This window comes from Myodes glareolus, chromosome 10 (genome assembly GCF_982192425.1).
Source record: "Myodes glareolus chromosome 10, mMyoGla1.1, whole genome shotgun sequence".
Lineage (NCBI taxonomy): Eukaryota > Metazoa > Chordata > Mammalia > Rodentia > Cricetidae > Myodes > Myodes glareolus.
The window spans coordinates 26,638,838-26,662,598 of record NC_142035.1 but is presented as its reverse complement, the minus strand read 5'-3'; the positions used below and the strand labels follow the sequence as shown (position 1 = coordinate 26,662,598).

General features: G+C 45.0%; 1 protein-coding gene across 1 annotated transcript; it reads right to left on the bottom strand.

The window, feature by feature from the left end:
* Nucleotides 1–6,476: 6,476 nt before the first annotated feature.
* Nucleotides 6,477–10,296, bottom strand: LOC125407731 (beta-defensin 123-like). Its single transcript, XM_048445523.3, has 2 exons — nucleotides 10,067–10,296; nucleotides 6,477–6,716 (listed from the first exon to the last, which is right to left on the bottom strand). Exons 1-2 carry the CDS (start codon nucleotides 10,122–10,124, stop codon nucleotides 6,571–6,573), a joined length of 204 nt encoding a protein of 67 aa, XP_048301480.1. The 5' UTR covers nucleotides 10,125–10,296; the 3' UTR covers nucleotides 6,477–6,570.
* Between the last annotated feature and the right edge of the window lie 13,465 nt (nucleotides 10,297–23,761).

The following is a 23,761-nucleotide window of genomic DNA, read 5'->3' as shown; positions in this document are numbered from 1 at the left end:
CGGAATCAGGGTATGGCTAAGGCCCTCTGACTGCTCCCTGGGAGGTTCTAAGAGGCTGCAGGATTGCTTGTCCGTGAAGTTCCACCAAAGCACAGGCTGCTCCCTCTCACCACAGCTCCGCCGTCCACAGTCAAACCCACCCCCTCGCTCATCTCAGGGAGTCCCAGCCTCCATGTCTTAACTGGGGTGCTCTAGAAACCAAAGAGAAGGGCAAATATGCAAGCTTGTCTTTTAGATGTGGATTTACTATATTGAGTTACAAAATACAAGGAACCAACTACCTGGCAGCTGAGAGGGTGAGAAGCCAATAGTTGCTTGTCCCACGAGGCTGGGTGACCACTAGTACCAATGGCCTCATGGGTTTCTGGAGAATCACTGGTCTTCAGTCCGTGTTGGAGGCAGAAGAAGCTGGTTCCAATGTCAGCAAAGGAGTCAACAGCAAACGACCTTCCTTCTCCCTTCCCTTTTTCAATCTGGGTTGTTACCAGACCATGCCATCCGCATTTGGAATGGGCCTTCCCCCATCAGTCAAGGGCATCCCCTACAGATGCAGCCACAGTCCACAGGATAACCTGAAGCAGACAATTCCTCTTTGAGAATCCCTGATCAGGCGGTCATGCCTGAGAGGACATCCACCTGAAATGGCTTCCTTGTGCCTAGGTATTCCTAACGAAGAGAGTGGGCAGGCAAGGAGCAGTCTTGGCTGCTCCCGGAACATGTGCACATGCACGCACGCATATACATGCACACATACACGCACCGCACGTACACACACACACATTTTCAGTTTCCCAATTAAAAAAGGAAGGCCACTCAGAACACAAGGTCTGACTTCTCCTTCAGACAGAGCAGGAATGGATGATGTTTTCACTATGCCTACTCAAATAAAACAGAGAAAAATCACAGGCAGATACTACATGACAGTCTTGTAAGGATTTATTTGTGTTTATTTTATATGTGTAAGTGTTTTGCCTGAATGTATGTACGTGCACTGTGTGCTTGCCTGGCACCAGAAGAGGCCAGAAGAGGGTGTCTGAACCCCTGGAGCTGGAGTTCCAGAGGGTTGTGAGCTCATATGTGAATGCTGAGATTGGAATCCAGGACATCAGCAAGAGCAGCGAACACCACTAAGCCATCCTCAGCCCCTCTGTTAAATTCTTAGTTTGTCCCTTTTCCACACTATTTTAAAAAAAACACAGTAAACACACGTTCACAGTATTATTAATACACCCCAATCTTAAGAGCAGGTCATGCCCCTCTCGTGTGCCGTGTGGTGGCATGGGTGAAAGATGCCCTCTTCCCCTCGCCCCTCTCACCCCTTGCCACCTGCAGCACTCGGGAAAGTGGACCCTGATGCTCACCTGGGCAGCGTGGTGGAGCTGACCCAGCTGGCAGAGGCTCAGGTGAGTTGGCCCTGAGGGTAGGAGAGTGGAACAGCTGACCACACCCCCTGCGTCTGCCACTTGGTGGAGAGGGCAAGGGAACGACACCCTACTTCCTTGCCCCTACCACCTGTGGTGAGCGAGGGAGTTGACTCTCCCCCTTACCAGCTGCAGCCCCCACCTGGGCAGCACAGCAGAGCTGACCCTGACAGCCCAGGTGTAGGAGCTAACCCTGAGGGTGTGAACGCAGGAGAACTAGCCTCACCCCTTGCTTATTGCAGGAAGGGGTGAACTAGCTGGGGCAATGCTGGAGAGCTCACCCTGGTGGTGAGGTCAAGGGAGAGCTGGTGGGATGACCAACGTGGCACCTACCCAGGACCAGAACCAGGGTTATGAGTTGGCCTACCCCAACCACCACCCCATCTGTAATTGCTGAAGCATATGAAGGGACTGGTGGAAATCCAAAGCTGCAGGATCTCCACAACACAGGGCAACAACAGGATACCCAAGAGGAGTCCCAGCTAGCACCCAGCAACAATAGTGTAGCAGAAACCAGAGGACTCGAAGCAGACCAGTAACACATTCAGGTGAAGATACAGGGACAAAACCGTTTACTGCGTGACTCACTGTGCCACACCGCAGCTTCCATGGCGAGGTTTTTCCTCTTTGCCATTTTTTTCCTCTTAAATTTTTATTTTATCGGGGAGAGGGGTTGCAAGAGTAGAGGGCAGATGCGAAGGGACGGGGAAATGAATGGGATTGAGAGGCATGATGTGACAGACACAAAGAATGAATAAAAAGAAAGTAAGAAAAAAATACACACCAATCTTGGTCTAAAGACAAGAACACCTTGTCTTTAGTGAGAGAAGCTGCCGCCTAGGGCCGAAGTCGTAGTTCAGAACAGTGCCTAGTGCGTGGAAGGCCAAGGGTCCTGGGTTTCATACCCATCATGGCAAAAGTGGGAGGGTCACCCTTGGCTAGGACTAGGGTGCAATGAGACATGCGGCCAAGGGGTGACATTTTAGAAAGCATTAGTCTGAAAGTTCCCCAAGAGTAATGGTACCCCAGTAGTCAGCCTTTGTTGTTGTGCCCAAGGCATCTATGCCAGGCCTGGCTCGGGCAAAGGGAAACAGTGCTGGTAGCACTGTTTGCTCAGTGGTCATGGCTCCTCTTCAAACTCGGCTTCTGACATTCTTTCCATCTGGGAGTCTCTCTGCCCTCTGTGTGTTTGTGGAAAGAACACTCGTCTCCCACTACAGAAGGTGCTAAAGACTTTGACCTGACTGCCCCACACTTTTAATCCAGCACTCAGGAGGCTGAGGCAGGTGGGTCTTTGTGAGTTCAAGACCAGCCTCCTAGGACAGCCAGGGCCCTGGAAGCTAACCACCACTGCCGCTAACATTCAGAGCTCACCTTCCTGACTCCTCGGCGTCTCTGCTGCTGGTCCCTCTCCTTCCCTAGTGTCCCCCTGGCTTACGTCCCTCATGAGCATAGTTTAGACCCAGTGCCAGAGACACAGACTCCTAACTGCACATCTTCCAATTCATTTTGGACATTTTCAAGCTTTGAAAGTCTAAGGCTCAGATTGCTTACCCAGAATTGAAGTCAAGGCCACCCCCCCACCCCCGTCTTTTGTGTCTGGAGTGGACACAGAGTAATTGTTGGGGCCCCGTGGAAGATGGGAGACAGTGATGCTAACATTTTATCTGGGCGCATTCCGAAGGTTATCACTTCCTTACACTCCCTGGCCCTCTGGCCAGGTCTCCCGTGGCTTCCTATCACTTCAGCCTCCCCATCCGGAGACTTCACTCCTTAATCCTTCCTTTGTCTTGTTCCCCAGAATCAGCCACTGACCTCCTGGGGCAGATAATGCTTCCCTCTTCTAGGGGTCGACTTTTCTAACTCATACCCACAAAAACTGCGCGGCCACTGTAAAAGCAAATAGAAAAAATAGAGAAGCAGACAATCAACTTATATCCAGTTACCTGTAGGCCCAGGACAAAGATGCTGGGGAGGGGAAGGGCTTGAGAGTTCCTGTCCTAAAACAAGTCATCTCACGTGTCTGGTTGTTTTGCGACAATGTCTCAGTAGCCCTGTTGGCCTCAAATTCCTGATCTTCCTGCCTCTACCTCCCAAGGGCTACCACCACATCCAGCAAAACAAGCATTTTAAAATAAGCTCCATAACCTTTGAAAAATACTCAAGAAATGGCTGTTAAATAAACACCAACTAGAGATCGCCTCCAGAGTTCTCTCCCGCGTACAGGCATACAGAGCTGGAATTTCAGCCACTCTCGGGGTTTTCGTTATATGGTCATTCTGGGCTCCTAAGCCTAGTGCAGGGTTGCACTCTGGTCCTCTCATGGTTGGATGTGGCCGCGACACTGCTGTTGCTAGTGAGCTATGTAATCACCAAGGTCAGACCAGGTGGCTGACAGGGGAACTCTCCAGAGCTCGCTCTTCTGCTACAGCGTCAGCACCAAACAGCAAAACTCTTCAGTCAGGAAATTACAGGCAAGACAACATGGAGCCACAACCCCAGCTGAGCTGCAAATTGAAGGACAGAAAAGTCTGCTCAAAAGTTAATTTACATTTATTTCTTTGTTGTTTGTTTATGTGCACGCCTGTGCTAAGTTCGAGCATGAAAGCCAGAGGTCCGCCGTGGGAAGTTGCTTCTTGCCTCCTATCGTGTGGATCCTAGGAATCAAACACAGGTCATCAGGCATGGCAAGCACCCTTGGGTTCAGATGCGGGGACTCTTGCAGATAAACTAAACACATTTTGCTTTATGACATGGTCATGAGGCTTTGACGACCAGAGATGGAATGTTGTGGGTTTGGCTGTCAGGTGGATGAGCAGTATACTTGGGAGGGTTAATTTTGAGAGCCAGCTTTACTGGATTAAGGAAGCATGGGGCATTGAGGAGGAATAATGGATGTGTCTCTGACGGAGTCTCCAGAGAGCCTTAACGGAGGCAGAAAGGCTCATCCTGCATGTGAGTGGCGTCATTCCATGGTGTCCCACACTAAAAAACGAGGCAGTTGCCTCGGGGAGAAGGAAGTGAATATCAACACTCACCTCACACTGCTTGTGGACTTTAGAGGCCCTTTGGCCAGTGATGTCTTCCTCTCCATGACTGACTGTCTCCTAAACCCTTTTTTAACCGAGTTGTGCTAACCCTTTCACAATGCAGGTGTCAGTCATCACCACGCCATTCAGTGTAAGTACTCAAGACTTTACTTGACCTTTCGACCTCATTAACCCTTTAAAGACATGTTACGGAATGGCTGAGATTAAAAGCTTGCGCTGCCCCTAATATGTAGTAGATCCAGCTTTCCTGGCTATATATACGGTCATTTCTACACCACTTCTGTGTGTTTCCATTCCATCGGGCCTGACAAGTAACAGAGATGACAGAACACACAAGGGATTTGAGTTTACACTTCCCTGATGGCTAAAGATGTTGGTCATTTTTTTCATGTAATTATTGGTAATTTTTCTTCTTTTTGAGTTATTATATATTCTGGATACAAATCCTCTGTCAGACATCTCTCCGTTCTGTATTAAAAATGGCAATCAGTCAGATGGTGGTGGTGACACAATGCTCAGGAGGCAGAGGCAGCAGATCTCTGTAAGTTCAAGGCCAGACTGGTCTAAAAAGTGAGTTCCAGGACAGCTAGGGCTATTACACAGAGAAACCCTGTCTTGAACATCGCCTCCCCCAAAAGAAAATGCAATCATTGAAGAAAAATAAAAATCCTGGAGAGGGTGAAAGGGAAACAGAATTCTTAAATCCTGCTTCTGAGAATATAAATTACATTTTCATTGAAATACATATGAAACTACTGCAAACAGTTATAAATAGAGCTGAAAAAAACATCCTAGAGAGCTGGAGAGATGGCTCAGCGGTTAAGAGCACTGCCTGCTCTTCCAAAGGTCCTGAGTTCAATTCCCAGCAACCACATGGTGGCTCACAAGCATCTATAATAAGATCTGGTACCCTCTTCTGGCCTGCAGGCATACTGTACACATAATAAATAAATATTTTAAAAAAATCCTAGTCCTGAGCACAGTCCGAAGGAAGACAGATCAGCAAGTGTTACTGCTTCCTGCGTATCTGTGGTTATCACAGCCCTGCACTCGGTAGCCCAGTCACGAAGACATCGTAGGAATGAATGAAGAGTATGTGGACTGGCCGGGCCTAGTGACTCATACTGGCAATCACCACTCCTTGGAGGCTGAAGCAGGAGGCGTGCCATAAGTTCAAGGCACCTTGAATTGCAGAGTGAGTTCCAGGGTAGCCCGAACTCACTTACAGAGTAAGACCTTATGTCAGAAACCAAATGTAAGGAAGTGGGGGTGGGGCTGTGGACTACATAGAAAATGAAGTGTTTGTCAATCATGAGGATCAAACCATTCCATTTAAAGGAGAATGGGAAGCAGGAGAGATTGTCTTGTTAAGTGAAACAACCCAGGCTTGGGAAGACAAGCATGCTTTCTCTCATGTGTGGAATCTTAAGAAGAAAATAAAAATGACGCAAATATTGAAAAGGGATTATTAGGGAAGTAAAAGGGGTTCGGGGAAAAGTGTAAGAAATAAGCGAGGGTGAACATGATCAAAACATACTGTATGCCAGATGAAAATGTCACAATAAAGTCCACTATCTTGCAAATCAATGTGCACTAATAATATATGTAACAAATTAAGCACCTGGGGGTGTGGATAAGTTACACACAAACAGTATAATACTATATGTGAGAGAATTGGGGGTACACATATTTTGGCATTTTCGGGGATTGCAGAACCATAGACCACAAGGAATGATTATACTTACATCATGTCTAGATTACTTATAATTCCTAATACAGTGTAAATGCCATGTATATAGTTCTTGAATATATCGTTTACAAACAACACAAAAAGGTAGCCTGCACCAGTAAAGTTGACACTTGCTCTGAATATGTTTGCCCCGCAGTTTGTTAGCCCCACAGACACGGAGCTCCTAGGAAAGGTGAACTAACCGCACAGATGCACCCTTTACCACATGCCTTCTGCTGACGTCTGGCTACGCACACAAAGACGCAAACACGGAAGTCACACAGTGCTGCTTTAATGAAGCTCGGGAAACAGCCGAGGTCAGACTCCGGGTGGGTCCACCTTCATTTTTGTCACCTCGGGCTTTACAGGGCTAATCCAAATCCTGGGACAGCTGTGGCACCTTCTGGGACTTCACACAGCACATTTTGCCACTCCAGCACAAGATGTAGAACTTTTCGTGCTTGGTGCATTCTTCGCGGCAGGCACCTTGTGATTTCCAGCACCTTTCAGGGTTCCCTAGTCCAGGGTGAAAACAAGGACACCTGAATCAGACTCACGGTTCCAGGTAGAGAGCAGAGAGAAGGCATGGAAGGAGCTGTCACCTCTAGGGGTTTAGGAAGGTCATACCATCCATACCATCTCATTTTCTCTGTGGGCACTGCATCCCAATCTCAGCCTTCATAAACGCTCCCTTGGGAGTGTAGTGGATGGCAAGAGTTAACAGCACAGTGTCTTATGAGACTAACACGAACATCAAAATCTATACCCTGGACTTGAAATCTGTCTGTCTCCCAAATCAGCTGGTAGACCCTGAGATGGTGGCTTCCTTCTTAAGAATCTGTTCCCTCTTTTCTTCAAGAAAATGGAGATGCCTCTGCTGTAGTGTAGAGGGGGTAGCTCTGTTGGGGCTTGCCTAGCATGCTTGAAGCCCTGGGCTCCAGCCCTAGCATAACATAGACTGGGAATGATGGCCACATCTGTAATCTCGGCACTCAAAAGTTGGGGACAGGAGGATCAGGAGTTTAAGGGCATCTTCAATGACACACAGTGAGTTTGAGACCAGCTCCGGCTACATAAGACCCTGTCTCAAAAGAAATGAAAATAAAAATGTAAAATAAAACTAATTATTAATTAATTTGTGCAAAACCATTAATATTAAATAAATCTAGCTGTGAAATGATAGAACCTCATCAAAGATTGAGCAGTCTGAGTTATTTTACGAGGAAAAAACTGAACTAGAAAGAACACATTAGTCAAAAGTGAAAGCTAATGGCGTAAGAGAAAGCAAAGTTGAAAGGATATTGAAATAAAGAAGAAAAGCCCACAACTGGTCAAAACACAGAGAATTAATGGTCATAGGGAGTCTGGCCCAGTTACTATATCTATAGTACCCATCCAGCCAACACTTGGGGGATATTACAGGAGAGAAGAGGAAAGACCGTAGGAGGCAGAGGACCAGGCCACTGGCTGCTGCTGTCTTCTAGACATGGCTGAGATGCTATTCCCATGAAACCCTAACAATATGGCTGCATACAAGCCCTGCATGACCTCACCAATAGATATGGCAGTGTGGATGGGGAAAAGCTCCCCAGGCCCCACCCTCTAGATGAAGAGCCACAGGCAATAATTGGCCGCTGAGAGGGGGAGAATCGGTTTTCTCCAGAGATGAGCTCCCTGATAAGTTACCACAGATGGTCAACTCTAAACACGCAAGCATATGAGCAGTACTGTATGAATGACCACATCCAGTAGAATATAGATATATTCACATACATACATATGAAGGGATCATAAATTCAAGATCGAGTGTTGGGGACACAGTGGGAGTTGGAACGAGGAGAAAAGAGGTGGAAATTACATAAAGCATTGTGCATGAAATTCTCAAAAAATATAAAGTATTTTAATAAAAAACAAGGAAGAATGGATCCTAACCACTAGACCACCAGACACTAGAAATAAAATCGAATAAGAATAAGCCGTGGAAAGTGCCAGCCATTGGTAAGAGATTCAACATACCCAAGGGTGTTGAATTTTACTAAGTAAAACAAAGGAGACACAACAGACACATCAAACTATGTTCAATAACATTTCCTCCAATGGAGAAGTACTTGAGAGGCATGCCAAAAGGGCATAGAGTGTGCCTGAGAGAGCTGAACCAAAACGGGGTGATTGTAGCAACATCACTGGACATTACACAAAAAAAACAAAAATGTTTTGGGCAATCAGGCTGCGCGCGTGCACACACACACACACACACACACACACACACACACACACACACCCCTCTCCATGAGAGGGCAGGGCTAGACTAAAACTTATTGATGATAATGCTTTATGCTAGAATAAAGGTTGGTGTCTTGTATTTAAGATACTCCTGCCTTCCAAGGACAAAGGCCAGCAAGGAACTGTTCACATCTGAAGCTGAACAAATATTGCCTTTCCTACAGACTCTGATGGGGCAAGAGTTCCAGACCAGTAAATCACACAGAGAATTAACTGTTAAATACGCAGTGCCTTATAGAAACACAAACTAAATGACAACTTAAAGTCAGGCCATCAGAGCTCGGTGACAGAGTGCCTGGTCAGCATGAATGACAAAAATATAAAAATAAAATGAGTACATAAAAGACTCAGTGGCCATGTGTTCTGATGAAAGAGCCCTACAGCACACTATGAAGACGGAAGTATACTGAGAACATGAGCAGAAGTTGTCCATGGCTTGAGAACATGTTACCGCAGAGGTGTTTGTGGTAAGAGAGAGTGAAATAAGGAAGTAGGGTATAGTCCCTCTTCCCCAGCAGGCCAGGTGCATAACTCAGTGGCAGATTCCTCCCACCCACAGGGCACTGGGTTCCATCACCACCACTGCGGGAAAAAAAAAAGAAAAGAATATAGAGGTAGGTTGTAAATTTGAATCCGAATCTGAAATATCAGTAGGAATCCATGAGTGTTTGATTTTAATAGATTTCCCTCCGTTTATGGACACTGCAAAGCTTAGAGACACTGAGCAGCCAGTAGAAATTAGTAACCAATTCTTGGAAGTTGGAAGCATGGAAACTAGTTTTGATCAGGAAATTACAAAACAAGTGTGAAGCAAGCATTCTGTGACACCAGAGACAGAAGACGCTACCAAGGACAAGAAGGGCTCTATCAGAAAGATCGACTCCTCAGATCAAAGACTCTCACACTGCCCGAGACTAGGAGCTTGGACTGCAATAGGAAGGATGGCAGCAACAGATTTAGCATGCGGCTTAGAACCATTAGTCTAATCTCTGTGAGTTCAAGACCAGACTGGTCTACAAAGTGAATCCCAGGACAGTCAAGGCTATTGCACAGAGAAACCTTGCCTTGAAAATTCAAGTTAAATAAATAAATCATATTTAACTGAGTCTTGATGTATCCACTGTCTCCTGAATCCATCTGCTATTGTGGGCAGAATAAAGGGGGGATTGAAGAAGTCCTGGCGGCCTAGTCATTTCTCCAAGGCAGACTTGTATCACAAATCATAAGAGACAGATGAAATTGGCTTCCAGGTTTATATGTAATCCCTGGACATCTAACTCCCAACTTCTACTAGCAGAATGGAAGTTCCTGGGGACTCTCGGACGAATTACAGAAAATGAAGAAGCTGCTTTTGTTGCACACCAAAATTTCAGTGTGCCCAGCCTTGGCCTTTTAGTCAAATTTATCACGTAAAAATCAAAACCGAGAAAACATAAATGCAAAGGAGTAACCTGACTCGCAGGTTCTAATCCCAAGATCTGAGACTCTTCCCACTGCCCCAGACATCCGGTCACCCACTCAGGCCCTAAATACGCGGCCAGACCCACTCTCCAGCTCTGTCCCGCTGAAGGGCCCTAGGTTACCTGGAATGACCTGGGACAGCAGCAGCAGCAGAGCCATAGCTAACACTGCAGTCCTCATGACTTTGGGAATCCCGAGGCGTTGGCTGTCTGGAAAGGTACTGGGCAGTGGGAGAAAGTTCTGGATCCTTGTATCCAGCTGGCACTCTTGTCCTCAGAGACCTGTGTGTACAGTCTGCCCTGAGCCAGCTGCCTTCCCTGTGGCTAGGCCTCTACACCCACAATACTGACCACATACTCCTACACAGACACTCCCTTTATCCGCTCAATGACCAGCAAGATTAAATCCGATGGTCAGGGTAGAAGTATATGTCGGTTTCTGTCAGTTCTGCCCAGAATCCTCTACTCTGGAGGGAAAAGAACTTATGAGCCCCTCCCGCTAAATGAGAAGCTGTTCCCAGTTGAGAGCTGCTGGGGCAGGGGGAGGGGGGTGATCAGTTGTCTTTCAGAGTGTGGTACCTGCTAGATTGACTGTGCTCCGGTGAACGGCTGCACATCCAGGAGTCTATGGGCGGCACAAATAGGATTCATTGGGTTGTTTTTTAAAAGGTGGGGCTGGAGAGATGGCTCAGTGTTTAAGAACACTGAATGCTCTTCCAGAATAACCCACTTGAGCTCCTAGAATCCACATGACAGTCCACAACCGTCCAGTTCCAGCAGATCCCACGCCTTCTTTTGGCCTCTGTAAGCACTGTATGCACGTGACACACAGGCATACATGCAACCAAAACACCCACATACACACAATAATAAAATGTATATTTTTTTAAACAAAGAAGGAAGGACCTGAAGCTGGGAGGACGGTAGGGAGGTGGGAAGTGGATCTAAGAGAAATCAGGGGAAGTAGGGGTGGATACAATCAAATTCATCATATGCGTGTGTAAAATTTTTAAATAATCAACTAAAATATTATATTTAAAATGTTAATATATTTAAAAATCCTCTACACTCCACACTTCTTGCCACGCTCTACAAAGTCCTACATTGGTAGCTTTTCTGGTAAAGCTTTTGCCACACAAGCATGAGGCCCCAAGTATGATCACCAGAATCTACATAATAGAGGCAGAAACGGGGTGTGGTGGTGCACGCCTTTAACCCCAGCACTCAGGAGGCAGAAGCAAGTGGATCTCTGTGAGTTTGAGGCCAGCCAGATCTACATAGGGAGTCCCAGAACAGCCAAGGTTTCATAGTGACACAGCTGTTTCAAAAAAAAAAAAAATCTGAAAGAAAGTCGTGGTGATACATACTTACAACCCCTGTGCTAGGAAAAAGGAGGCAGGCACTCGGAAGCCCTGGTGCTCACTGTCACTGGCCAGCAAGTGAGAGCCCCTGTCTCAAAACACAAGGCTCCACACACACAATCACACAAATCCAAACACTTGTAAACACACACACACTTTGAAGTCTTACATCATCGAGGGTAACTATCCACAGCTATCAGAATTCTAACATAACTTAGATGAGCTAGTTTAAAACAATTTAAGAGATTTAATCCCTCACAGAGATTGGCCTGCCTCTGTCTCTGAGCGCTGGGATTAAAGGTGTTTGCCACCACTGCATGGCAAAATATTCTCTATCAAAGAAATGGGCTCGCAGTTTTCACAAGAACTTTGGCATTGAAGCCAAGAAAGCTAGAGTTGAAATTGTCCAGTCACTGTCCCAGTGTTGTGTTGTGCCACTTAGTTGTGTGACCTTAGAACGAATCACATTCTCTCTCTACGATTCAGTCTCATTAGTGAGCAGATTAGAGCCCAGGACCTGTAAAACTCAACCCAAAACTCAGTAGTCTGGCTCCCTGAACATTCAAAATACACAGAAAATGGAAGTCTATAGAAATCTAAGGCTTTGCCACCAATGTGGAGCAAACTAATTGGGCTTACACCTACAGAGCCTACAGAGTCCCACGGCCATGATCACCAGTCTTCAATCTCTTTACAACCTTCTTAACTACAGACTGCCCTTCATTGCCACTGCTGATAGCAGCCTTAGATCTCGTCCTGGAGTTGGCGTCACAGAATCTTAATGATATGTCCCCACTCAGCCTTAGAACTTCCTGTTACAAGGTGTGTGTGTGGCTAATCTTGGTGGTCAACTCGACACAGTTGAGAAGAGAAAACCTCAGTTAAGGAATTACGTCCATCAGACTGGTCTATGGGCCTGTCTGTAGATCATGTTCTTGAATGTTAATTGACATAGAAGGACCCAGCCCACTGTGGGCAATGTCATCCCTAGGCTGAATAAGTAAGATAGCTAAGGAGAGAGAGAGAGAGAGAGAGAGAGAGAGAGAGAGAGAGAGAGAGAGAGAGAGAGCCAGTAAGTAGCATTCTCTATGGTCTCTGCTTCAGCTCCTGCCTCCATAGCCCCGCCTTGAATTCCTTCCTTGGTTTCCCTCAATGATGGACTGTAAGGAGTCCTTTCTCCATCCTTCCTGCCAGCTCCCAAATAACCACACAGAGACTTCTTATTAATTAGGAAAGTTCAGTTGATAAGTTAGGCTTATTTTTAGCTAGCTCCTATAATTTAAACTAACCCATATCCATTATGTGGCTCATGGCTTGTCACCTCATCTCCTACATGACTTGCTTCCTCTGCATCTCCTGACATCTCCACCTTTTTTTCCAGCATCCTCTGTGCCTGGAAATCCTGTCTAGCTAATTATTGACCATTCAGCTTTTAATTAAACCAATCACAGTAATATAACTTCACAGTATAATCAAATATCTTGCAATAATGAACTGTGAACCTGAAAGACAAATAAACCCTTCCCAAGTTGTTTTTGGTCATTTTTTTTTATCATAGCTCTGCTATGATAAAAGCTAGCTAGGACAAGGCAGTCTTGCGTTTTCTCCACTCTAGACTCCAGAAGCAGTCTTCATTCCCATTCTCCCAAAAGAGAAGAATTCAGACAGGACACAGCAGTAGAGCAAACAGCTAGGGGTTTCATGAACTCAGCCGAGGAGGTCACAATGCACTCTCTAGGAAAAGGGCCAGCTGAGCCAAACAGCAATGGTGCTGACCCTGGCAGACATGGAGCTTTTATCTCTTTTTGTCACCCTCTCCTCTGTGCCTCCTCTAGGGTGGAAACTTCCAGAAGACCAGTGTGCTCTTCCTGGAAACCCATTTTATCAAAAAATCAGTCTGTTATAAGTAAACACATGATTCAAGAATATGTACAGGACTTAAGGGGTCCCTAAAATTGCAAAGTTTGCTAGGGAGAAGGGTAACAGGTCTGGGCCAGCTCTCCTGGTGAGGCAGTCCCTGGAGCTGAATTGAACTGAACCAGACAGAGTCCACCATCTTCAATTGTTCATTGCAACTTGTTGGGGCCTTGAACTGGCCCAGCTGAAGACTGCCACTGCCAGTCTCTACATTTCATTTCCTCGGCCACCATTACCTATCTTTCTGGTCCAACTGAAGTAACCAGGGTGGGAGTTGGGGACTGGTAGTCTTTTCGGACACTAAGCCCTGGCTAACCAACATACTCACTTCTAGGAAGTGAGTCCTGAAATCCTTCAGGGACTACACTGTAAGGCTTTTGTCTCCCTAAGTCCTGTTTATTCCTGCTGGGTAGACTGGATAGATGCTTGGATATTATTAAATTCTTTTACAAGATTTTTCTTTATCCTACAAAAGCCTGAGATGTTACATCCCAGCAATCTCTGAGCCACACAGGGGCTTCCAATGACCTTGGACAATCAACTCTCTCATGATAAAGGGCAGGAGGAAAGAACAGAGCTAAACATCTTTATACATTAATTCTGAGATTACAGCTTGGGAAACAAGTTGCATCCGCTCCCATGAAGAACTAGGGGAGATAACAAATGGTTACATTCTCCTGCAAGTCCAAGGGAAGAAGGAGAAAGGTTCCAGTGGTGTGGCTGAACCAGAGACTCATTGAGTGCAGAGATGGCAGGTTGAGCCCAGAGCTCTAAACCTCCTTATACTGTGCATGGATTTGTTCAAATGAATGAGCTGCCACTGCCTTCTGCACTGTGCATCAGGAATGAAATGGATAAGGAAGAGGAAATAGTCTTCTCTCAAAGTGATCTTCCCTTTCTGCGAGAAACAAGAAACATTATATCTAATGCTCTTTATTTCTTTTGTAGGTTTTTTTATTGTTTTTTATTGATCTCTACATTTTTCTCTGCTCCCCTTCCTGCCTCTCCCCTCCTCTTCAACCCTCTCCCAAGGTCCCCATGCTCCCAATTTACTAGGGAGATCTTGTCTTTTCCTAATTCCCATGTAGATTAAATCCATGTAAGTCTCTCTTAGTATCCACATTGTTGTCTAGGTTCTCTGGGATTGTGATTTGTAGCCTGGTTTTCTTTGCTTTGTGTTTAAAAATCACTTATGAGTGAGTACATGTGATAATTTTCTTTCTGGGTCTGGATTATCTCACTCAAAATGATGTTTTCTAGCTCTATCCATTTGCCTGCAAATTCCAAGATGTTATTTTTTTCTGCTATGTAGTACTCCATTGTTTTCCTTATCCATTCTTCAGCCAAGGGTCATTTAGGTTGTTTCCAGGTTCTGATTATAACAAATAATGCTGCTATAAACAGCATTGAGCACATGTCCTTGTGGCACGATTGATCATCCTTTGGATATACACCCAAAAGAGGTATTGCTGGGTCTTGAGGAAGGTTGTTTCCTAATTTTCGGAGAAATTACCATATTGATATGCAGATAGGCTGTGCCAGCTTGCATTCCCGCCAGCAATACAGGAGTATTATGTTTAGTGTTTTGATTATTATGTATCAAGGGGATTTTTTTCTGATCCAGTCTGTTTGGTGTTCTGTAAGCTTCTTGTATCTTCACAGGCATATCTTTCTTTAGGTTGGGAAAGTTTTCTTCTATGATTTTGTTAATTATATTTTCTGTGCTTTTGAGTTGAACTTCTCCTTCTTCTATACCTATTATTCTTAGGTTTTGCCTTTTCATGGTATCCCATATTTCCTGGATATTTTTGGTTAAGCTTTTGTTAAATTTAATGTTTCCTTTGACTGATGAGTTTATTTTCTCTATTGTATCTTCATTGCTTGAGATTCTCTCTTCCATCTCTTGTATTCTGCTTGCATTTTTGGTTCCTGATTATTTTCTCATGATTTCTGTTTCTATAATTCTTTTGACTTGTGTTTTATTTATTGTCTCTATTTCAGTTTTCAAGTCTTGAATAGTTTCTTTCATATGTTTGATTGCTTTTTCTTGGTTTTCTTTAAGGGATTTGCTGATGTCTTCCAATTTTTTGTTTGTCTTTTCCTCCATTTCTTTGAGGGAATTTCTCATTTCCTCTTTAAGAGTCTCAAACATTCTCCTGAAGTTATTTTTTAGGTCATTTTCTTCTGCTTCATTTATATTTGGTTGTTCAAGTCTTGTTGTTGTGGGGTCTCTGGATTTTACTAGTGTCGTGTTGCTCTTTGTGGTGTTGCATGTGTTCTTACTTTGTCTACTCATCTTTTCCTCTAATTGCTGTTATTGGGGCTGTCTGTGACTCTGGTGATTAATCTTCTAGGTGTCAGTGGATCCAAGGCTCAGATGGTTGTTCCTCATGGTACAGTCAGTGCTACAGTTCTAATTACCCAATTGGTCACTCTGTGTTCCTGAAGGTCACTCAGCATTCCCAGGGTTTGCTCCACTCCCATGGAGCTCGCTGCCTCAGGCCTGTTCTGACTTAAGTCACTGGCCTAGTCCTGTTTCCGCAAATGTCCTTGGTCTAGATCCATTCTTGCTCCCGTGGAGTCCACCACTCCAGGTCCGCTCTGGCCCAGGTTGCTGGCTTAGTCCTGCTCCTGTGGCATTCACTGCCTCAGGCCTGCTCTGGCCTAGGTCGCTGACTCAATCCTGCTCCTGTGGAGTTCACTGCCTCAGGCCCACTCTGGCCTAGGTTGCCAGGTCAGACCTGTTTCTGTAAATGTCCCTGATCTGGATCCATTCCTGTGGAGGTTCCTGGCTTGGGGTTGGTCCTGCAAAGGACTCTGGCTCCAATCTCCTCCCTCCAAGGTCCCAGATTGATGCCCAGACTTGGCTCAGGCCTAGATACTTGGAGGTTCCAGATCCACACCAGGACCTGCAGAGGTCTCTGGCTCTGGCCCACTCACTCAGCAGTTGCTCCCCTGTACCTGCTCCTGTGGAGTTCACTGTCTCAGGTCTGCTCTAGCCCAGGTCATTGGCTCAGTCCTCGCTCTTTATTTCACAATAAAACCAGTTTGTACTTAGTTTAACTTCCTATGGATTTTGAATCAGCTAAGCATGTAGGTTTTTTATTTTTCTTAAAACCTGGTTATTTTATGTATATTTTATGTATATTTTGCCAGGCTGTATGTCTGTGTCTATGCACCACATGTATGCAGTGCCCTAGGAGGACTGAAGAGGGTGTTGGATCCCCTGGAGATGGGTTATAGACATTGACAAGTCACCATGTGAGTGCTAAGGCATGAACCCACATCTTCTGGAAGAGGAAGGAACCAGGGCACTAACCCCTGAGCCATCTCTCCAGTGCTCCCCTCAAGTACATAAATATTAGAGCAGCCTTGCCCACAAGATTTGGGATCCAGTTTACAGCTTTAAAGAGGTCAGGATTTTCCAGAAGGAGAGGAAGATCTGTGGCTAGAAACGTGGCTCAGTGGGTAAAGATCCCCACCGTCCAAGCCCAGAGACCGGAGTTTGATCTGAGAACCCACAGAAAGGTGGAACTAACTCCACAAAGCTGTCCTCTGGCCTTTAATGGTCCTGTGACCTAAATATTAGATCCAGGAAGGCAAAGTGAAGCATAAAACATTTCCTCCCTCTGGAGTCACCCAGAGGCATAACAGGTACAAGGCAAAGGCGAGGGGAAGGGGTCCAAGTATGCCTTTTCACCCCACGGGAGGAGAGACAGTCAAAGAACACGTGATTCTGGATCCCACTGGGAAAGGAAGAAAATGAAAGCTATGGCAGAAATGTCGCCCTTGGCAGTACCCACAGTGGAGAACAGAGACAGCAAGGAGAACGGGTCTTGCGTGACTTCCCCTGAACCCAGTGTGCGCTCCTGATCAAGTTCAACCACATCCGGTACTATAGGACTCTGGTCAGGGAGAAAACACTGAGAGAGGTGGCCGCAGACCTTGGGTCCCCAAGTCAGAGACAAAAGGAAAGGTGGCATCCAGGGAAGGAGGCAGGAGAGATGAGACCAGGGCTTATGGGTAGTCAGAGATGAGAACATGGAGAAAGAGGAGAATGTTCGCGCCGGAAGTAAGAAGGGTAGAGGCCCTGTCGGGTGCTGAGAGGGAACAGGAGTTGAGTGCCTAACAAGTGGAATTTACCTCCTTTTGCTGTGTCTCTAGAGAAAACTGCTCAGAGTCACGGCGCCACTGGTCTCTAGCGCTTGCGCCCCTTCTGGTCCCCAGCAGCACTCTCAGTCCTTGTGTTCTAGAACAGGACTCAGAGAGGTCCTGGCAGTAGAGTGGGCAGTCAGGAGACCATCAGCCCAATCAAGAAAGTCATAATACACTCCTCAGAAGAAGAGTCAGCGGGTCCTGGCAGGCACCGGGCTTATGTCTCTCTTCTCTGTCACCCTCTCCCCTGTACCTCCTCCAGGTAGGAATGGAGCAAACTTTTTCATCACTGCCCACAAATAACATGGAGGTTTCCTATTAATTATGAGGAGCATGGATGGCCTTTAGCTTAGGCTTGCCCCCAGTAGCTCTTATAACTAAAATTGATATGCTTCTTTTAATCTATGTTCTTCTGGATGGCTTTTTTTTAAACCTCTTCTCTATTTCTGTACATCTGATTTGTTCTACATCTCCTGTTGTCTCTTGGGCATAATCCATGCGCCTTGATTTCTCCTCCTCTTCCTCCTCCTCCTCCTCTTCTTCCTCCTCCTCCTCCTCTTCTTCCTCCTCCTCCTCCTTCTTCTTCTCCTCTCTCTCTCTCTCTCTCTCTCTCTCTCTCTCTCTTTCCCTAGAAATCTCATCTACCTCCCCTGCCTAGTTATTAGCCATTCAGCTCTTTATTAACCAACCACAGACAGTGACACATCTTTACACAGTGTAAACACTGAGAACTTCCAGGAAAAGGATTACTTTTCTTGGCAGCCCATTTTACCCAGAATTCAGTCTGTTATACACAGAGTTATTAGACGCACGACTATATGCAGGAGTGTAGGCAGCCCGTAAAATCGAAAGCTCCCTAGGGGGAGGGGTAACACACTCCGAGGTGTGCTCCCCTAGTCTCCGGGACACTTCTCAATCCCGTCAGGTTGACAGGGAGGGAACTGTCACAGATGTCTTATGGCTTTGTAATAACAAACTTGAAATGGTGGCCTACTTGTTTCCTAGGACGCCGTTCAACACACTACAGTGGAGTGGTTTGTAAAAACAGATATTTTCCCCCACTATTCTGCAGGCTACAAGTTCAAAGTCAGAATGGTGGCAAGGTTGAATCCTCCAGAGACACAGAGGGAATTCATGCTCTACGCCTCTCTCCCCGGATCCTAGCTGCTGCTGACCCTTAGAATTCCTCAGCTTAAAAAAGCACAGCCTCAATCTCTACCTCCATCATCACCTAACATTTTCTTGTATTTCTGTCCAAATTGCCTTCTACCTGTAAAGACACTAGCCCAGCACAATTTTATGATTTGAGTCTTGGCAAGCTCCCTGAAAAAAAAATGCAACAATCTGATGTTTATAATAAAAGTGTAAAAGTGTTGCTCTCTCCATTCGTCCTTTAAGAACTCACAGAGATCCACCTGTCTCTGCCTCCCAAGTGCTGGGAGCTTGAGAGTGTGGCTTTCAAAGTGATATAGGGTATTTGGGGTTGGGAGTCAAATGAAGCTCCACAGTCTAAGGGTTCCAGGGACTGGGTGGCTGATCCCAAGACTCTGTGGGTGAGAATGCCATCACCCTGCCGTGCTTGGGTGCTGAATTCTTGTGTTGCACTTTTCCACACCTACAGAACCATATAAATTGATGGATGCATGGATTCCCCCAGCTCATCTACTTCAAATTGTTGGTGAAATATGTTAAAACCCAGAAGAAAGTAGATTTCCTGGGGATGTGGCAGGGGGCAAAGAACTTGCCTGAGATGCATGAAGCCCTGGCTTTAGCGTTGAAAATCAAAAGCTTCTAAAATCAGTTAAGAACTGGAGCGGAGGCTCAGCAATTGAAAATGCATTCTGCTGTTGCTGGGGAACTAAGTTCGGTTCCCAGGAACCACGTGGAGGATAGAGTTGGTACAACCATCCCCAACTCCAGCTCCAGGGCATCTAATACCTTCTTCAGGGCTCCAAGTACACTTGCACTTGCATGAAAACAGGTGTACATACTCACACATAGCTAAAAATAAAAATAGGAGGATGGAGAGATGGCTCAGGGGTTAAGACATTGACTGCTCTTCCAGAGGGCCCAGGTTCAATTCCCAACATCCACGTGACCACTCACAACTGTCTGTAATTCCAGTTCCAAGAGATCTGACATACTCAAACAAACAAAGAAACAAACATACATACATACATACATACAGGTAAAACACCGGTCAATGCTCATAAAACTAACTAAATAAAAATAAATCCTTTTTAAAAATAAAAATTAAGTTTGTAGGCGGTCTGAGTATATGGCTCTGTTGCTGGAGTGATTATTTAACAGGCACAAGGCCCTGGGTTCATCTCTAGTCCACCCTTTATAAAGCCAGCCGTGACAGCACAAGCCTCTCTCTCAGCCTAGCACCCAGAAAAGTCGGAAGCTCAAGGTCATTCTCAGCTATGTTGAGAGCTCAAGACCAGCCATGGCTAAAGGAGACTGAGTCTCCAAAATAAGGTGTGGGAAAAACTGAGAGAGAGTGATGGGGAGTAAATAAGATCAAGAGATGTTATGTTCTGACATTCTTGAAGGATAAGGTTTAAAATACTTTCCAAGATTAGGGTGATGGAAGAGAAAGTCAGTGCTAGGCACTGAATACTCTCAGCTCTTGCCCTCAGTGCAGAACTCCTTCACACCCCCAGGCACTGTCAGCAGTGAAAAAACTCTAAGAAAGAAAGGAATCCAATACCTACATTCTCCCTAAGAAGGAATGCACCCTCCACCCGCCCCACACGTTCCAACATTCCGACACTGCTATTTTGTAGCAGCATCCGCTGGCAGGTACCAGCCTTGTCCAGGACGAAATGCTGCTTCTCAGTCTCCTTCCCTCTGCGGACTTGAGTCGGGCATTTGCAGCCAACTTTTACATTTTCTTTTTTTATATACATTTTTATTGATATTTATTGAGCTCTACATTTTTCTCTGCTCCCTGCCCTACCTCTCCTCTCCCTGCCTTCAATACTCCCCCAAGGTACCCATGCTTCCAATTTACTCAGGAGATCTTGTTTTTTTCTACTTTCTGCTATCCATGTAGATTAGATCTATGTAAGTCTCTCTTAGGGTCTTCATTGTTGTCTAGGTTCTCTGGGATTGTGGTTTGTAGGCTGGCTTTCTTTGCTTTATGCCTAAAAACCACCTATGACTGAGTACATGTGATAATTGTCTTTCTGTGTCTGGGTTGCCTCACTCAAAATGATGTTTTCTAGCTCCATCCATTCTCCTGCAAAATTCAAGATCTCATTATTTTTTCTGCTGTGTAGTACTCCGTTGTGTAAATGTACCACATTTTCCTCATCTATTCTTCAGTCGAGGGGCATTTAGGTTGTTTCTAGGTTCTGACTATGACAAACAAAGCTGCTATGAACATAGTTGAGCACATGTCCTTGTGGCACGATTGAGCATCCTTTGGATATATACCCAAAAGTGGTTTTACTGAGTCTTGAGGAGGGTTGTTTCCTAATTCTCTGAGAAATCACCACACTGACATCCAAAGGGGCTGTACCAGCTTGCATTCCCTCCAGCAATGCAGAAGTGTTCCCTTTTCCCCACAACCTCTCCAGCATAAGTTGTCATCAGTGTTGTTGATTTTGCCCATTCTTACAGGTGAAAGATAGAATCTCAGAGTTGTTTTGATTTGCATTTCTCTGATGACTAAGGATGTTGAACATTTCCTGAAGTGTCTTTCAGCCATTTTAGATTCCTCTGTTGAGAGTTCTATGTTTAGGTCTGTACTCCATTTTTTTTATTAGATTATGTGATCTTTTGGTGTCCAATTTCTTGAGTTCTTTGTATATTTTGGAGATCAGACCTCTGTCTGATGTGGAGTTAGTGAAGATCTTTTTCTATTCTGTAGACTGTAATTTTGTCTTGTTGACTGTGTCCTTTGCTTTACAGAAGCTTTTCAGTTTCAGGAGGTCCCATTTATTAATTGTTTTTCTCAATGTCTGTTCTGCTGGGGTTCTATTTAGGAAGTGGTTCCCTGTGCCAATACATTCAAGTGTACTTCCCACTTTCTCTTCTATAAGGTTCAGTGTGGCTGGCTTTATGTTGAGGTCTTTGATCCATTTGGACTTGAGTTTTGTGCATGATGATAGATATGGATCTATTTTCATTCTTCTACATGTTGATATCCAGTTATGCCAGCACCACTTGTTAAATATGCTTTCTTTTTTCCATTTGTTATATTTTGCTTCTTTATCAAAAATCAGGAGTTCGAAGATGTGTGAATTGATATCCTGAAAGACCCAGTATAGGAAGACTCTCACTCAAGTCTCAGGATAACACGACCCCCCGCCCCCCGCCAGTAACTCATGAGAGACCATCCTTGCTGCAGTTACACGAGGTTTATTTGACAGGACAGGAACCAGTGCACTGGGGCTGAGACTCATAACCCATGCAGGGAAGGAGTTTGACCCCGAGTAACTGGGAGAAGGGGCTTTTAAGGGAAGAAGCCACAACCCAGTAATCCAAAGGGGGTAGGGAGGGTATCATTGAAAACTCCAAAAATACCAGTGATGATCACAAGGGGGCAACTCCCTGTTTCTCAAGATTACAATCAGCTAGTCCCTGAAACAGAGTATTCCAAAAATACCAGAGATAATCACAAAGGGGCAACTCCTTATTTCTCAAGACTATACTCAAGATTATAATCTAACTTTATGTTCAACTAGTGCCTGAAACAGAGTCACTGAACCTAGATTTTTGGCTCCATTCTTCCTGCCAGAGGGTCTGAATTCATCCAGGTCTTTCAGTCTGGGTCTTCTGTTTGGTTCCATTGGTCTTCCTGTCTGTTCTTACACCAGTACCAGGCTGTTTTTAGTACTGTAGCTCTGTAGTAGAGTTTGAAGTCAGGGATTGTGATGCCTCCAGAAGTTCTTTTATTGTACAGGATTGCTTTGTCTATCTTGGGTTTTTTGCTTTTCCATATGAAGTTGAGTACTGTTCTTTCAAGGTCTTTGAAGAATTTTGCTGGGATTTTGATGGGCATTGTGTTGAATTTGTAGATTGCTTTTGGTAAGATTGCCATTTTTACTATGTTAATTCTGCCTACCCAAGAGCATGGACCACCTTTCCACTTTCTGGTGTCTTCTTCAATTTCTTTCTTCAAAGTTTTAAAGTTTTTTTCATACAAGTCCTCCACTTGTTTGGTTAGAGTTACTCCGAGATATTTTATGCAGTTTGTGGCTGCTGTGAAGCCTGTTGAATCTCTGATTTCATCCCCAGACCTTTTATCATCTGTGTACAGGAGGGCTTCTGATTTTTTTGAGTTAATCTTATATCCTGCTACATTGCTGAAAATGTTTATGAGTTGTAGAAATTCCTTGGTAGAATTTTTGGTATTACTTATGTAAACTATCATATCATCAGCAAACAGTGAGAGTTTGACTTCTTTTCCTATTTGTATCGCCTTGATCTCCTTTTGGTGTCTTATTGCTCTAGCTAGGACCTCAAGAACTATATTGAATAGATATGGAGAGAGTGGACAACCTTGTCTTGTATCTGATTTTAGTGGAATCGCTGGGAGTTTCCTCTCCATTTAGTTTGATGTTGGCTGTTGGTTTGCTGTATATTGCCTTAATTATGTTTAGGTATGTTCCTTGTGTCCCTGCTGTCTCCAAGACCTGTATCATGAAGGGATGTTGTATTTTGTCAAAAGCTTTTTCGGCATCTAATGAGATGATCATGTGACTTTTATTTTTCAGCTTGTTTATATGGTGGATTACGTTGACAGATTTTTGTATGTTGTGGTGTGGGAGAATTGTCTGTATTCTGTCAATCATATTTTAAATAAAATGCTGATTGGCCAGGCAGGTAGTATAGGCGGGAAAGCCAGACAGGAAGTACAGGTGGAGCAAAGAGACTGGGAGTATTCTGGGAAGCAGGAAGCTCCCTCCACAGTTCTGCCCAGACCACCGGAGAGGAAAGATGTAAGCTGCCCAGCTGAGAAAGGTACTGAGCCGTGTGGCTAACATAGATAATAATAATGGGTTAATATAAGTTACAAGGGTTAACAAGAAGCCTGAGCTAATGGGCCAGTCAGTTTATAACCTAATGTAGACTCCATGTGATTTTCTTTGGAACTTGCCGGTTGTGGGGTACCGGGCGGGACAGAAACCCCAACAAGCCAGGCCCCCTCATGTTACATATGGCACCCAGACGTGGATAACTGCATCCACAGAAAGCCTGAGAAAGCTTGGGAAAGAATAGAGTAAAGCATGTTTTCTTGGTGGCAGCAATTTCTCAGGTCTGCGCTGCTTGCTAGAGGCAAGCAAGCACTTTCATCTAAGAGAGGCTTCCTGACTCAGATTTAGCTGCAAAACTTTGTAGCTCATTAAGAGGTCCTGCTACGAAACACTTAAAC